The sequence below is a fragment of the Triturus cristatus genome, chromosome 4_1 (genome assembly GCF_964204655.1).
Source record: "Triturus cristatus chromosome 4_1, aTriCri1.1, whole genome shotgun sequence".
Classification (NCBI taxonomy): domain Eukaryota; kingdom Metazoa; phylum Chordata; class Amphibia; order Caudata; family Salamandridae; genus Triturus; species Triturus cristatus.
Genome location: NC_140585.1, coordinates 995,951,146 through 995,967,235, shown reverse-complemented (window position 1 = coordinate 995,967,235; position 16,090 = coordinate 995,951,146). Strand labels below are relative to the sequence as shown.

Sequence of the window (16,090 nt, the reverse complement as noted above, 5' to 3'; positions counted from 1 at the left end):
AATTGACCAAGTCTGTGATGACTTTGGATATCTGATTGGCCAGGATCCGTGTATATATCTTCGAGTCGGCATTAATTAATGAAATTGGGTGAGATAACCACTCTTATCTTTGGCTGTACTGGAGAAAGGAGAGCCTGTGCCGCTGCTGCCAAATGTACTTCCTTGGTCGCTCGACTCCCGACACTCATTATACCTCTTGAGGTAGCCCAAGCAGGAGGAGTGAGCAGGGCAGTGAATGAGTCTAATGTTATCTGTGAAAGCAGAAAGAGACCCCTCGCCCCATTGGAATAGAGCCAGTCACAGATGGGAACATACCAGCGTTGTTAGGGAAACAGCATCGCCAACCGTTCCTAGGTGGCCCACAGTCCTGTCTGGACAAGCCAGGGCCACCCCATCTCGATCTGATGGGTGAGGAGTGGCTCATAAAAACTGCACAGAACTAATAGCCCCCCAAACCTTCGCAGCTGCTGTGAGTATTATAGCCCTGCTTACTGGGGAAAAGCCACTTCTTGCCAAGCTTTGGTGAGGAGTGGGCGCCAGATTCAACCAGCCGCCCCCTTTTCTTGAGTATCCCCTTAGCCAGCATCTTTTCCAGTGAGAGACTATTGAGTCTGAACATAAGCCTCAATAAGTTCAAAACTTCATTGATGGTCTCTGTGCTCACACCTTTCAGCTCTTGCTGATGGAGAATCACTTGCAGCCAAGTATGCAGCCACATAACAAGCAAAGTATCAGCCAGTAAACAAAGCCGGCTGCTGCCCAGTCTCGCAGTGCAAATGCAAACAATATAGTGGGAGCAGAAAAGAGAGCTCAGTCGATACTCTCTAAATACTTTGTATGAGGGGGATCCAATCCAGCAACCATGGCCAGCACGGCTCCTCCAACACCAGGAAACATGTGGGAATGCCAGCCATGATTTCTGTTTATGCGCTGCTCCTCCAAGACACTCTTAACAGCACCGAAATTGGCGACCCACCTGTTCTTCATGGCTCTCAACCACTGCGGCACTATTTCAAGCGTGGCCCTGTTCCTAGGGAAAGAAGCTTGCTCCGTGCGTAGGCAGGCCAAAGGGGGCAGGGGTCTAACGGTGTCAACATGTCATCTCTCTCCGATGCATCTCTCCAGGGGCAAGTCCCATGGACCGTCATCTTGCTCAGAGTCAAAGATTGGCTTTGGGCTGGGGGTCGTGGCAGCAGGGCATATGTTTGGGGAATCGATTGCTCCAGATGTCAGCATAGTGGATACAGTGTATTTTTAAAGAACTCGGTTCAAAACCTTAAATGCTTTTCATCTTATTTGTGGCTCTCTCAAGCAAATATTCTAACATATTACCTTGATTAATCGACTTACATGTTTAGGGTATAACCCTAAATTATCTTTGTGTGTTCATGAGTGTTTTTGGGAAAACTGGGAGAAAAACAGATTTTTTATCTTGGGTCAGTTGTTTGAGGGGGAAGACTTCCTCTCTTTTGAGGATCTACAGCAGTAGTTTTTTTTTCCTCGTACTGGCTTTTATAGATATGTGGACATACAACATTTTATTTCCAGTGTTAATAAAGACGAGATTAGCTGCTCCGACAATCCCCTACTAGAATTAGTAATGAAAGCTCCAGTGAAGAGAAATATTGGTTTGGTCTATAAGTTACTCACGCGTTCATGTGGTTAATCCTTTTCAGCAGAGGGTGGACAAATGGAGCAAGCCCCTGAAATCGGAGGAAACAGCTGGGGACAAGAGACTTAATAACCCCCTGGCACAGACGGTTTTTAATGTGTCGAGCATTAAGGGTCATCATCATATTAAATGCATCAATGATTTCTACTACACTCCCTACCACCTCCGGGTCATGAAGCTTCGAGCAGATAATTGCTGCTTTCACTGTAGGCTTCAGGGGGACGATGTAGTTCATGTCTTTGCTTCTTGTCCTACCCTGCATTCTTTCTAGGATTTCATTTTCGGGAAAACTAATAGCATCCCGAATCTATGGGTAGCATGGGACTCGAAGCTGATCATGCTGGGGCATTCGTCGGTTACCCCTGAAACCCTGGCTCTCTTATATTTATTTTCAATCTTTTTGGCCAGACAGGTGTTGGCACGTTCCTGGCTCTTGAGTGCCTCCCCCCCCTCCCCCTTTCCAATCCCTGGAACTGGTGGAGGGAATTTCTGAACATCTGCCTGTTGGGGATGACTTTGTTAGAGGATGATGCACGGAGATGGTGGTTGAGGCAGAAGTGGGGCTCAGTCAGGCTCTGGATGGGTGAAAGGCTTGCTGTCCATGACATGAGTGCTGGACATGGGTGTTTAGCTTTTATTTATTACAATGATGCTCCCCCATCCTTACTCAATTTTGATACTGATCGTTTTGTGGCTTCTTGTCCTATGTTTTTGCACCAAAAATGTGTTGTTTATACTTTATTTGGTTTGGATTCTTTCAATAAAACAAACAACAAAAAACATAATTAGAATGTGTACCTACAGTCTTACAGTAATCAACCATCAATTTGGCTGTAGAAAGCTTCGCTATCCATGTTTAAATCAACTTAAAACACATTAGACGTGGAGCAAAGTAATAATTGTTACCATAATATGGTTTGTCTATTTTGGACGGTGCAATTGTAGATTGTACTCTTTTCCTCCATCTTTGAGCATTATTGGTCGGGGACGTTGAATGCCCTAAAAAATATATAAAAATGCATTAATATTTTTTTAAAAAAAACATTTAATCAAGGTACTGCTTTGCTTTCTTAGAAGGAAGGTTTTAATGGTTTTGAATTAAACGCATTAACATTCTACCACATGCCCTTGGGACCTCAAATGTCAACCGCCGTGTGTATATTACCATCCGATCTGAAGATCAAAACACAGGTTAATCATATATATGTTGAGAAAGACTATTCCATGCATCTCGGTGTTATATCTTATTCTCGCCCTGGAAGTATCCCCCCATTAAAATATTTACCTTTCCCAAAAAGAATACGGTCTCAAAACATCCATATGCATTTTGATTACACTGTCAAGCTCTTGTTGTTCACAGACAGGCCTATGCAAATAGTTTGTCCCTGTTTGACTATGGCAGACCTTGACTTCTGATGAATCTTTGTGAGAAATCGAAGTTTCACTCAGATTTTATTGCAGCTATTGCAACAGAAAGAAGGTGTGTTTTCCTTTAAAAGCTAGTAAAATAGCCTGGCAATTAGGTTAGATCAACATGTACCTTCTGGATGTTATACTGTGTATTTTTAAAGTAATCACTTTAAAACACCTTTCTGTAAATGAACCCTTCCCAAATAAAGCACATGTGGCCAGATAGCATTTTCACACAGGCCTGATATGTAGTATTGAATTCTACTCACCACAGAGGATGGCTGCAGTCTTCCAGTCTGAACCTAACTATGTGTCCACTGTACCAGCGGCTGACATTTACCCTTCCACACCAACAGAGCCACGATACTCGCGTCTTTAAATCCCCGATTTACTATTATTAAGCACAGTAGCACAGCATCCAGCTTTGCTGTGCTGCATTGCGCAAGGGAGAACGCACAGCACGGTGCCATGTCTAAAAGGATTACCCTGCTGCTGCTGTCATCTACCGGCTGCACACACAGGCTGCCTTGCACGATGTGCACCATGTCCCAAAGGTGAGCATTCGCTGTCCTGGGGGCATACCCTTCAGGTCAAATCTTATAAACTCAGAATGTTTCCCACATTGGCTGTGTGCTGGCACTGCGGCTCGCATGCATATACTTTCCATTTCTTGCACCTGCTTCAAGTAGGCATTAGATTTCGATGCCCAGTCCAGTCTAGTTATCTTAGAAGATGGGCATTTTCATCAAAAGCTATAGGGGTTTGCTTTGAACCACCCCAGTAATGCCCACTTGACGCAAACAGATGCAAAGTGTTTTTGTGCTGTGAAAATGTTACCCTTCCAGTGCTAACCATTTCTCGTCATGGACAGTACATAGAATGTGTCGCTTTGCGCTGCTCCGAATTGCATTGCAGCTCAATAGCGCCAGCAAAATGCCTTAGCAGATCTGAGCCTGCACATTTTTCTGTTCCTGCATGTGTTTTACATACTAACGAAAGACTATAAACGTCTATAGGTATGAACCGTTTATTTTTATCTTTTTTAATTGTATTTTAAGCAGTTGTTTTAGCTTTTATGACATGAGCTGTCGAAATAAAGCTTATATTGATTGATATAATGCATGCAAAATAATTTACTCTCCATTCGGTTGTACATTTATTGGCCCTTTTCATATGCATTTTATATGCCCTATAATTACTTTCAACATCTTACCGTTTTAAGACACACAGTGCCAAATACATTATCAAATGAAACATATGAATGTAAAACGTTACCTGTACCAGCACTGGAATGTTGTTCATCTGACATCTTCTCTCTCAAGCTAGTGACACTTGTTGCAGGTGTTGGCTTGTTTGGCAATAATGTTTTTTGAGGAGGGCTCCTCGGAGAACCTTTCTGAGAATGATTATTGTTAAAGTTCTGTGATGATTTGTTGTGATCACTTCTTTCTTCATATCTATGACAAACTACTTTTCCTTTGCAGTTACGGATCAGTAAGTCTAAAAAAAAAGAAGAAAAATTCTATTTCAAGAACAGCTCCCTATGTTTGTGGACCTGAATTCAATACTTTTGACACATCCACTTTGTGTTTTCTTGATACTATAACAACTTATAATTGAAACACTGCCAAAACTAGGTGATTATTAATTACAATAAGGTAAGCAGCAGATAAAGCACAAAGAGTTGTAAACACGTGTTGCGCCAAAACAGTGCGCCTGCCTGATGATGGCGTGACAAAGAGAAATGTCTTTATATGTCCTTGTGATTTCCTCTTTGCATGTGTGCTGCATTGGAGGGGGAGAGTTGTTAGGTAATTCGATCTACAATTTAAATGTAGTGGTCACAATTGGGTAACTCGCAAATTCTAACACAACTGTGTTCATTTTCAAGTTGTAATGCATATGCATTAAGACCACCAATCAGGACTCCATAGTCTCTCTCCAGGATGCCCTGACAAAGGAGGGACAATGTTGCTCACAGGCAAACAAGGAGCATTATTGAGCAGCCATTTGGGTTACATAAAGGCATATTCCTCTGTTTATAGAAAGGTGAGGGTGCCTCAGAGTAGGTGCCAGCAATGTGCTAGTAAATAATAACCATCTATGCTATACTGCATAATTTAGCAATCCTTAGGAGACCCCCAATGTACCATGCATGTGACAATTCAGATGAAGATGATGTAGGACATCCCCCTTGCTTATCCCCTCTAAGACTTGATGCTGCAAGAGCTGCAGAGGGACGTGCACGCAAGGATCATATCACTAACGACCTTTAAGAAACGTATAACAAATATATTTTGAAATAAATACCAAAGTGTAGTTAGTACTAAACATCACTTTTTCTGTTTATTCACAAATTATTTAGAAGATGCCCAACATATACATTTTGAGCATATTACTCAGTAATAGAGATATTAATTAAGTTTAAATAAAAGGCAGTATTTGCTTTCTTTTCTCGAAAACAGTGTCATTGTATGCTTTACTATTTACGCCTTTGACCGCCAGTAGTTGGTCTTTGTGTTGAATGCTGTCCCTTCGTTGGCCTTCTGCACTCTGGCTTCCAGTGCTCCTTGTTGTAGCTGGCTCACCATTGGAAATACTACTCACACTTGAGCCCTCTCCATTTTCCGCAGCAGGTATTGCTGCCCTATTCTTGCATTAGCAGTTTGAAATTCTTCTAAGGTGATTGTCATTTGGGCTAGGCTCCTTGCTACTTCACTACTGTGGTATACTCTCTCCATCTTCATGTTCGCAGCTCTCGGACCCATAGTTAAGGTGGCACCCAAATGTTTGGAGGCGAGTGTTCATGTGTCTCAGTTGATGCCTGTTTGTTAGTCTTGAGCCATTTGTGTGGCCAGATCCTTTAGAGCCATTGTTAAGTCTTCAAAGCCTGATCTAATGACTTCATTACCTTCAGAAATGGTCCTATTTCATTTTGCCACCCGTCTACTAAATTCAGAGGTAGCCTTTGTAAGAAATTGAGATACATTTGTTGAAGAGGGTGATGACCCACTTGAAGAAATAATCACAATCCTTGTCAGGGTGAACCGCAAAAGTCACTAACTAGACCTGGGCTTAACCCTCTGTCAGCTTGACACAAAAGCGTTCAGCCTAACTTGAAAGCAAGTATTTATGCCAAACTCAAACAGGAATAAGGTGAAAACACAACACAAGGCACATTCTAAACCAACTTACAAAAGCAAAGTACATTTTAATAAATAAAATCACACAAAAATAGCAAACATCTAATCAGTAGAACTAGAGTTATGAGTTTTTTAACTTTTATGGCAAAAATAGCACCAAGGAGCCAGAGCACTAACTGCCTGTAACTAGTCCGAAGGACTAAGGTAAAGTCACAAGTTCTGGCCAGCTGCAATGGAGTGCGGGCCAAATATGGCACCAGGCTCAGCCTGCTGGGGTTGGTACCTTCTGTCCTTGGTGTGGGGCAGTACAGCAATGAAAGGCTCTGTGTCGCTGTGTACTAGGGTCAGTTGAAGCTGGCGATCAGGAACTGCACGGTGCTGTAATGCAGGTCCTTGTGTCGTTCTGTTTCTGATTCATTGATGTAGCTGATCAGGAGCTACACAGTACTCAATGTGAGACTCTGCATCGGATTCAATAAAGCCACTAATCAGGAGCTTCATGGAACCACGATGCAAGCTTTTGCTTTACTGTGCGCTACTGTGCATTTGATCTGTTGAAATCTTCAGGTAAGCAGGGAGAAGTACACCCCGACTGCAACCAAGGGTTCAGGTCCTTGAGGATAGTATTTGGCGGGTCAGGACTCACTCCCATGGAGGCCAGCAGAAGGGACCAGGTCAGGTCCAGTTGGCACTGGTCAGCTGGAAAGTAGGAAGGCCTATGGAAGCTTGTTGTGTCCTTGCAGCTAAAATAGGAGGTCAGCTAACTGACCCGCAGGGTCAATTCTGGGGGCCAGGGCAAGCAAGTCCAGCCTTCCTTCTTCAGAAAGCATGACCTTCCTTCTTCTACATCTTCTCAGATCCAGAATTTTTCTGATATAACGTTCTAGGGATGCCACTTTTATGCCTGGTGCCAGTCTTGGGGTGGGCGGCACCACCTTTGTCTAACCCTGAACTAGTTCTAGTCAGTTCTTCCCTTTCCCCTGAGTTTGGCTCCAGCCTGGCTAGTGCACCAAAGCGCAGGCAGGCCAAGGTATGAGCTGCATCTTCCAGCGACAAGGTGAAGCTTCTTCTGAAGTTCGGAAGGGCACAGCACAGCCTCCAGGCTACTCTTTGAAGTGTAATCAGGGCAGAGCACAGATAGTCCCCAGCCATCCTGTCAGGAAGACCCACATCCTCTCTAAGCCCAGTTCCTTTGTGCATTGTCTGTTTTCAGTACAAATGTACTAGTTGGGGAGCCATCACAGTCAGGAGACCCTGGACACCAGCAGAAAGGCACATTTGACGTAGGCAGGAAAATGCCAACTTTCTAAAAGTGGCATTCCAATATAGTAATTTAAAATCTGACTTTACCATTAAAGACAGTTTTAAATTCTAATTGAAATGAGTGGAAGAAGTAATTCTCTAGCTGTTTCCAAGCTAAAGCATTTATTAACTGTAATAAGGTAAACCATTTTTAGTCTATGGGAGGCCAGTCTTGCCATGGTAAAAAAATGATTTTCAAGGTTTTTCACTGCCAAGACATGTAAACGATGAAACATATATGTCCTACTTATTAAATTCCCTGAATCCTGCCCCGTGAGTATGTAGGGCCTACCTTAGCAGTGATTTATATGCATTAAACAGGAAGGTTTAGAATTGGCAAAGGGGTTTTCAAAGACACCGCCATGGGAATGCGAATGGACCGCCGCCAGACAACGAGAAAGTCCATAATCTGGCGGACGGGCAGCAGTCGAGTTTGGCTGGCGGGGCGCTGGCGTGCTGCCCCAATCCCGCACCACCAAACTGGTAGTCAGGCCGCTAGTCCCGTGTAGGGAGAAAAGATCTGTTTCTGCCCTGCAGCTGAAAGTTAATGCACTCCCGGAAATAGGTGAGGTAATCACCCTCTGCTGCTACAGTCCCAATTTGCAATTTACGTTTTGGTATTTAAAAAGGCTTATGAATCACTAACTGCCTATATGAAAGATAAATCATTGCAATACCTATTTTGCAAATCAGTATGTGTCACAATTTAGGTAAATATCATTTGCATACATCAGACCTAGTATTCCTTATGATGAGCAATTACATTTTGGCATGGGTATGAATTGCATCAGTCAAAGCATAAATAATGTTATCTACACAAAGAAAGGAAGCACCCACTCAAAAATTGGCCAGTCTACATTCATCAGCCATTGCTTATTTGAACTGAGTCATGATGCATCAAGATTAGATTGTTTATCTTGCTAGTGATTGATAAAGCAGTTGTATGACTGTGCATCATACAGCAAATGGACCTATAAAGACCTCTCACACTCTACACTGCAGCTCTCCAGACTGATACATGCTCTGAAGTCCACTTTCACTTAGGGGCCATCTTAACAGCATTATAGGCCCCAAGGCAAAGCAGAGCACTGGGCCCTGCTTACACAACCACTCACAGGAATAAAAAATTTAACGGAAAATTAGTGGAAAATTCTGGTCTGCATGTGCGCCCCTATGCTCATGGGGCCCTTGGGCAGCTGCCCAGTGTGCCCATGCGTGAAGACGGCACTTCTTTCACTGCAGCTCCTCCTCGCTGTAGGGCTGAGTTGAGTGCATTACTGATGAGTCATTGTATGTAACTGGGGTATTGGTTAAAGGGGTTGAGTACCATCTTCAGGTAATTATCACAACCCTTTTCAGAATAAAGCAGTAAAGTCACTAATTTAATCCGAGCTCAACAATTTGATAGGTTTGGCACAGAGCAAGCAGGCTTAACTTAGAGCCAATATGTAAAATAGTTATGTGGTACAAAAACAGTATGAAGTCAAAACACAGCACAAGAAAAATCCCCCACAAAATTTAGAAAAATAGAGGAAATTTCAATAGAGAGAAAGGCATCAAAATGACCATAAATCCAAAAAGAGGAATTTGGTGATATGGATGGTTGAAGTTTAAGTTCCAAAATAGCACCAAAATAGCACGAAAAAGCATTATTCGCCAAATGGGGTCATCTGGTTGTGCTTGATTAATAAATTTGCAAAACGAACAAGATGGAGTGTGGGTTGAATACAGAAACAAGGTTTTCCCTTCATACTTGGTCTCTGAAATGGAAGTAAAAGAATCCTAGGTGTGACAATACAGCAGGCTGTGACCGAAGAGGGCTCCAATCATTGCATAGCTGGTAGATGAGGTCTCAGAGAAGCAATTGACTTTTGGCAGGAAAGATCAGACCAAGTGAAATTTGAATTTCATGCCGAGAAAATGTCCCATATCCGGCTGGATACTTCTCGTGCCTTTGCTTGGTGAAGATCTCTACCTTTCATTTATTGGAGCTCAGATTCTTCAAGTGAGGCAAGGCTGCACTCCGTACCTGAAGAGGGATACCTTCACCATTAGGTCAAGCTAAATTGGATTTGCTACTGCGGAAAAGCTCCCAGGGGGAGAAATCTGAATCTTCAGTCCAGAGGCAAAGCACCTTTGCAGTTTGGACCTAGTCTTCTGGAGGTCTTTGGAACCCAAAAGTATCTCACTTTCAGGAGATGGTAGGGGGAGCAAACTTTTACCCTATCCAAGGCTCCAAGACCTTCAGAACAGTACTTGGGGGAAGACTCACTCCAGCCGAGGCTAGCAGCAGGGTCCGGGGCAGGTCAAGTTGGAACTGGTCAGATGGGCAGCTGCAGAAAAGGCCTGTGCAGCTTATTGTGTCCCTGTATCTTGAACAGCAAGTCAGTTTTATGACCCTTGGAGTCCACATCTTTGTCTTGGGTACAAGGGGAAGAGCAGGTCTAGCCTTCAAAACTCTTATCATGCCACAGGCAAGAGACCTAGTACTCTTCTGTTCTTCTACTGGCCCAGAAAGTATTCCAAGGAGGGTACTGTGGGTGCCATGTTTATGCCTGGCAGCCTGTGGGTGAGGATGACTCCTGGCCCCTTCCTAGCCAATAGGATAAACATTTCCAGGGGCAACCCTGCTCACTTTTTCAGCATGTCTTCAGTGACTTACAGCAAACAATCCCACAGTGTCCCTCTCTGCCTAAATCCAAGAAGGTGAAACCATTCTTCCCTTGTGTAGAGTCTGTGGCTACCCCCGAGGTGTCACCTGGGAAAAGAGCAATGCCTCTCCAGTGGTCACTAAAAAACAGTTCTAGGGGCAGCTCTCCTGTCATTGGGATTGGTGCCTGTCTGACTGGGGGAACAAAGAAGGGCTCTGCCGATTTGTGTCAGCTATAATGTGCCTGAGATGGGTTAAACATATCTTAAGTTAATCAGGTTCCTGGGCATAGCCCAGATGGTCATCCTTTCGGAGGAACAGAAACACCTCACCACAATTTAACTTTCCAAAAGTACAATTTCCAAAATATTTATCACAAACCCAACTTCAACAATACTAGGGCTTGTAAAAAATATTTCAAAAAGTCCAAGAATTAAATTTGTAATTGTTTCTGAACCGGGGAAAACATTAATTTAATATTGCTTCCCAATGCTTTCCTTTGGTAACAGATAACCTTGCTTCAGTGATAATGGGTTTTGAGCTTTTTTTCCCTGTAAGGACATGTGCAACAGTAAAATTTTGCATATCCTACTTTTAAATACCACAAAGGCTGCCTTTTGAGCAATACAGGCTAGAGTGATATTAATATTTAAAAGGAAGATTTAGGATGTCAGAAGGCTCGTCAGAATGGGTTATTGTGACAGGTCTACTTTGTAGATTTAAAATGGCACAGCCAGGCTACAAATGGTGTGCCAGAAGTCATGTTTGCACTATCACTGTGGTTTGTGGCACAATGTGTGCTGCACCACACTAGTGGCATTTTATTTACAAGTATTGGGTGCACCGTGTACTATATACTAGAGACTTATTGGTAAATTAAAGATGCTGATAAGCGGTATGACAATTTCACCATGTTGAAAAAGGGAGCATAGGCATTTTACCTCTAGTTAGCAGGGATAAAGTTCTAAGGCCCGCAAAAACAGGCAAGGAAAAAATCTGGGGGTACACCACATAAAAGATGATCATTTCCAACAGTCATCCACTTACTGGGAGGAATGTGAGCGGTGAGATATTGTGTGGTCCTTGAAGCCATGCGTTAAGGGGGATGTTACTACTAGCGCCTCCTCATGCTGAAAGCAACCCACAGTGGTACATGGCTTCAAAGGGACAGTGTCAGAGGGAGAGTCACCATGTGGAAATGGTTAATTCAGGTACCGGGCTGCATATAGTGCCCCTTGCCAAACACTACCTGGCATAGGCATACAGGCTTGGTAGCTGTTGGTATAAAAGGACATTGTAGAGGCGTTGGATGCCATGAGCTGGCAGAGATAGACAGCTACAGTGTGGCACTGCCACTAATGAGAAAAGGCAGGTATGACGTGAGCAGTGCCTGGCACTACCTCTGGTAGCTGGTCGTGGTGTGCAGCAGAAAGAGGCATGCCTCGGTAGGAGAAGGATGACAGCAGCAGCTGTATTCAAATCAATTCTGCTCCCATAGAATTTTTGTACAAACAACTGAACATCGTAAAATAAATTAAAATCGTATTCCACACTCTTTTTCGGAAGCAAAAAGAATCATAGTGTACTGAATTGGTTGTTGATTTAATTAAACTTTTTCCATAACACCTCTACACACTTTGTCTTCTGCATTGGCAACTCTTAACATGCAACTGGAATTAATTAATGATGGTGTGAATCAGAACATACACTAATTATAACGAAGTGATTCGGCAAGTCTGAATTTACTTTAGGATTACTGATCAGCTAGGCAATTTTGTATATGTACTAGGAATTAATAAGCAATGATCTGAATCTGGTTGTGCAGTCAAGAATTTTGAGTAATGGTGTGAAGGTGGGCATATGTGCAGCATTTCTGAGTGATGATGCAAATATTAACATCACTACTTAGTGAGGATGCAAATATATGTATGTACTAATAATTGTTAAACAATGGTGTTAATCTAACCATGCAATCATGATTATTGAGTGATGTGGCGAATCTGAACAATCACTTGAAAACCAAGTCAAATAAAAACACGTAGCAAGGATTACTGAGTGGTGGTGCTTATAATGAACAAGTATTCAGAATTAATGATTGATGAGACAAATACAGCCGTGAAACCAAGTCATCTAAGTGGTGTTGTAAATCTGGGCTGCTTCCCAAGATTGTGCAAACCTGAAATGAATAAGTAAATGCATAAATTTCAAAATATTAATAAGCACCTGGATTACTGACAGGTGGGATAAATGCAAACATATGCTAAGAATATTTGACATATTGTTGTTGCTCTTTGCACAGAAGTGCCCATGATTGGTGCAACACGTGCCCTGGCATTATGGTGTCAATTGTGGGAATAATGTGTAGATTCTCGACATGATATTGACCAGACTTGAAGTAATGCCTACACTGGAATAATATTTGTAATTCTTGTCAATTAAAAAAAAATGTCACTACTGCACTCTGAGTCCGCAGCCTGTAAGGATGGTGTAACCTGTCTGCCTTACATTCATGCTCTTACTCGCCAGTTTATCAGTTCATGCATCAATTCATACACTCTCACGCATTCATCGACTCGTCCATGCTCTGACATAGTCAATCATGAATACACTAATTCGCTAATTTATCCATACACTCAATTGCCCATACTACCATTCAATTATTCTCACATTAATCCACTCTACTACTCACACAACTAGACTCACAGAAATCCCAAAGACGCACTTTAATTTATAAAACACCCAGACTCAATGGTTTTGGTAATGCTTGTCACATTCATGTCAAAATAAGGCAAACTATAGAAAGAATAGCAGAAGGTCAGACCCCAGCCGTTTGTTGCAAAAAATGTGATTCACAAATATATGAGCCTGCATTCTTTCACCTTTCTTGCCTGTTACTGTAAGTCAAGAGATACATAGTTTTTTTTTTTAATGGAGTTTTGCTTGCCTACCATGATAGTTATTGGTGAAGCCGTTGTATAAGTCTGCAAAACAAGGTGAGCTCCCAAAGCAAGTGAGGCCCTCCCTACCTCTCAAACTTTATTGTAAATCTTCTCATCACAGCGCAGTTACACCACCAGGACCAAGCTCTTCAGCCCTTCATCTAAAATGCATTTCCTCCTTCGGCCTCTGGTACAGCAGCGGCGGATGTGCGGTGTGTGTGCAAGAGTTATGTGTGTGGAGCGGAGGTTTCTGGGTGGTTGGTGGAAGTTCAGATGGTGGTTCATGTATGCCGGTCCTTGTTTGTAGAGGGCTTTGTGGGTGTGGGTCAGGAGCTTGAAGTAGCATCTATTCAGGATGGCGAGCTAGAGGAGGTTTCTGGACCATCTGGAGTCTTTTCATGAATTCTCCGGTGGCGCCTGAATAGAGTGCATTGCCATAGTCCAGATGGCTGGTAATAAGGGCCTGCGTCACTGTTTTTCTGGTGCTGTTGGGTAGTCACTTGAAGATTTTGTGGAGCATGCTAAGCATGTGGTAGCAGGCTGAGGCAACGGTGTTGACCTGTCATTTCATGGAGAGTTCGGTTGTCAAGGATAATTCCAAGGTTGCGGGCATGGTGTTTCAGAGTGGGGATGGGTCTGAGTTCCGATGGCCACCAGTAGTCGTTCTAGAGGGAAGTGTGGCAGCCAAAAATCAGCACTTCGGTTTTGTCTGTGTTGAGCTTCAGGAAGTTGTCTTTCATCCTCGCTGAGATGTCCTTCATGCAGTTGTGAAAGTTGTTTTTTGTCACAGTGGGGTCCGCTGAGAGTGAGAGGATGAGCTGGGCATCATCGGCGTAAGAGGTGATGCTGATGTCAGGGGTTCTGACGATGTCTGCTAGCGATGTCATGTAGATGTTGAAGATGGTGGAACTGATGGATGAACCTTGCAGAACACCACAGATGGTGTGCTTGGGCTGTGAGTTGAAGGGAGGTAGACAAATCCTCTGTGTGCACCCCGTGAGGAAGGATGCGATCTATTGAAAAGCATTGTCCTTGATGCCAATCTGGTACAGATGGTTGATGAGTGAGTGGAAGGAGGTGGTGTTGAAGGCAGCGGAGAGGTCGAGCAGGATCAGGGCTGCTGCTTCTCCTTTGTCAAGTAGGGTATGGATGTCATCTGTTGCGGCAATCAGGGTTGTCTTGGTGTTGTAGTTAGCTCTGAATCCAGATCGAGAGGGGTCTAGAAGATTGTTTCTTTCTGAATATTCAGTGAGTGGGAGGTTAATGACCTTCTCCAGTACTTTGGTGGGGAATGGAAGCAGTGGCTGATGGGCAGGTGTACTCTCTTATGATAGCGAAGAGTTCCCTGGTCTTGTTGGCGCTGGCCTTGATACAGTGTATTAGGGAACTCTTTTTTGTGGTTTTAAGTAGGTGGTGGTAGTTGTTGAGGGCAGACTTGAAGATGGCTCAATCACTGTAGTTTTTGCTGAAGCGCCATATTCTTTTCAGTTGTTTGCATCCGCATTTCACCACAATGAGTTCTGGAGTGTACAAGCTTGCTCTTTTGGTGGACCCGTGTGCTCTGGCTTGTTTAGTGGTTGCAACTCAGTTGATGGCGCAGGTGATCCAAACGCTGAAGTTCTCTACTGCCTGGTTCAGGTTGATGTGGGCGTCGGGCTGGGAGAGGCTGAGGGCGTCAGTCCATTGATGCTGATTGAACTTGGTCCTGCTACAGAAAGGGGCGATATGGTGGTTGGGGATGGTGCGGGGGATCCAGTGATGGTAAAATGTATGATGGAATGATTGGACCAGGTGAGTTCCATGGTGTGGCTGTATCCGATTCTGCTGCTGGACCTGAAGATGGGGTCCAGTATGTGTCCAGCTCTGTAGGTGGGGCCTGAGACCAGCAGCGTGCGGCCAATGTTGTCCATTCATTTCAGGAGGTTGGTGGAGTTGGTGTCTGTGGGGTCATCCATGAATATTGGTGCATCAATGAAAAGAAATTACCAAGCCTAATTAGTAGGCATTCAAACATATGGACTAATGCTTTAAGACTTCTAATTGTCAAGTGCTGCCTTAATATGGTGCCAATCAACAACATTGTCAAGGATTGTACTTGATATGGAATAGTGCACCGGCAATATTATTTTCTAACGTAATAAGCAATTTTGTGATGGATATTCCTTTTTATTTTATTTTCTGATCTTTTTTCATATAAGACATCCAGCCAACATGTTTCGTTCAATTTGTGTTACTTGAACTTTGTCAGGGCTTCCGCATGTACAGAATTGGAGTGTTCCCACTTAGTCATGCATGAAAATATTATGACGATAAGATTCCTCCTCCTTGTATTAGAGGATATATCGTCAATATGTCCTTATGTTATGCTCAATCCATACATATGGCCACGGGTTGAATTTACCCATCAATAGTACCTCTAGAGCAACAGTGCCATCAAGGATGACAATCAAGCTTAAACTGATTCTGCCATAGAAGAGCGCATGAGAAAAATAGTTGCCCTGGGGTCTGAAGCCACTTCTTGTAATCAGAACATTGTAGTAAGAGGTTATGGGGCAAACGAGATTCAACTTAGTTTTAACTAAAAAGCTCAAATAATTCTTTCAGCTATTAAAACATCTCTGCTAAAAAGAAATACACTATGCCTCAAACACACAAAAAGAAGTTGTATATCTACAGCCAACAACCTCTGCAACTGATGTGCCCATACCCAAATTTAGCATGTTGCTTCAGTTAAATAATATAAAGTTATGTGGAATTGTTTGTACTGAAAACTATTTTTCAATTCTGTTTGTACAGTACCATTTTCTTTTGGTGGTCGAGGTGAAGGTTTGGGTTCTTCATAGGTCCATTGCTTTTTTCGCACTCTTTTACATGGCTGTTTCATTGCTGGGTCAACATTCCTTGTAGCTATGACAAACAGACACATAATATTACTCATAAGTATTTATAAATGTAAAGACAATATCCAACACAT

The 16,090-nt window shown here is 43.0% G+C and overlaps 1 protein-coding gene across 1 annotated transcript in view; it reads right to left on the bottom strand.

Annotated features, from left to right (window-relative positions):
- Positions 1-2,405: 2,405 nt before the first annotated feature.
- ZC3H11D (zinc finger CCCH-type containing 11D) overlaps positions 2,406-16,090 on the bottom strand; it is a 147,985-nt gene continuing 134,300 nt past the window's right edge. Inside the window, exons 12-14 of the mRNA XM_085651189.1 lie at positions 15,916-16,023; positions 4,358-4,582; positions 2,406-2,671 (exon numbers count right to left, since the gene is read on the bottom strand). Coding sequence (XP_085507315.1) covers positions 2,529-2,671; positions 4,358-4,582; positions 15,916-16,023 — 476 coding nt within the window. The 3' untranslated portion in view covers positions 2,406-2,528. The remainder of the gene's footprint in view (positions 2,672-4,357; positions 4,583-15,915; positions 16,024-16,090) is intronic.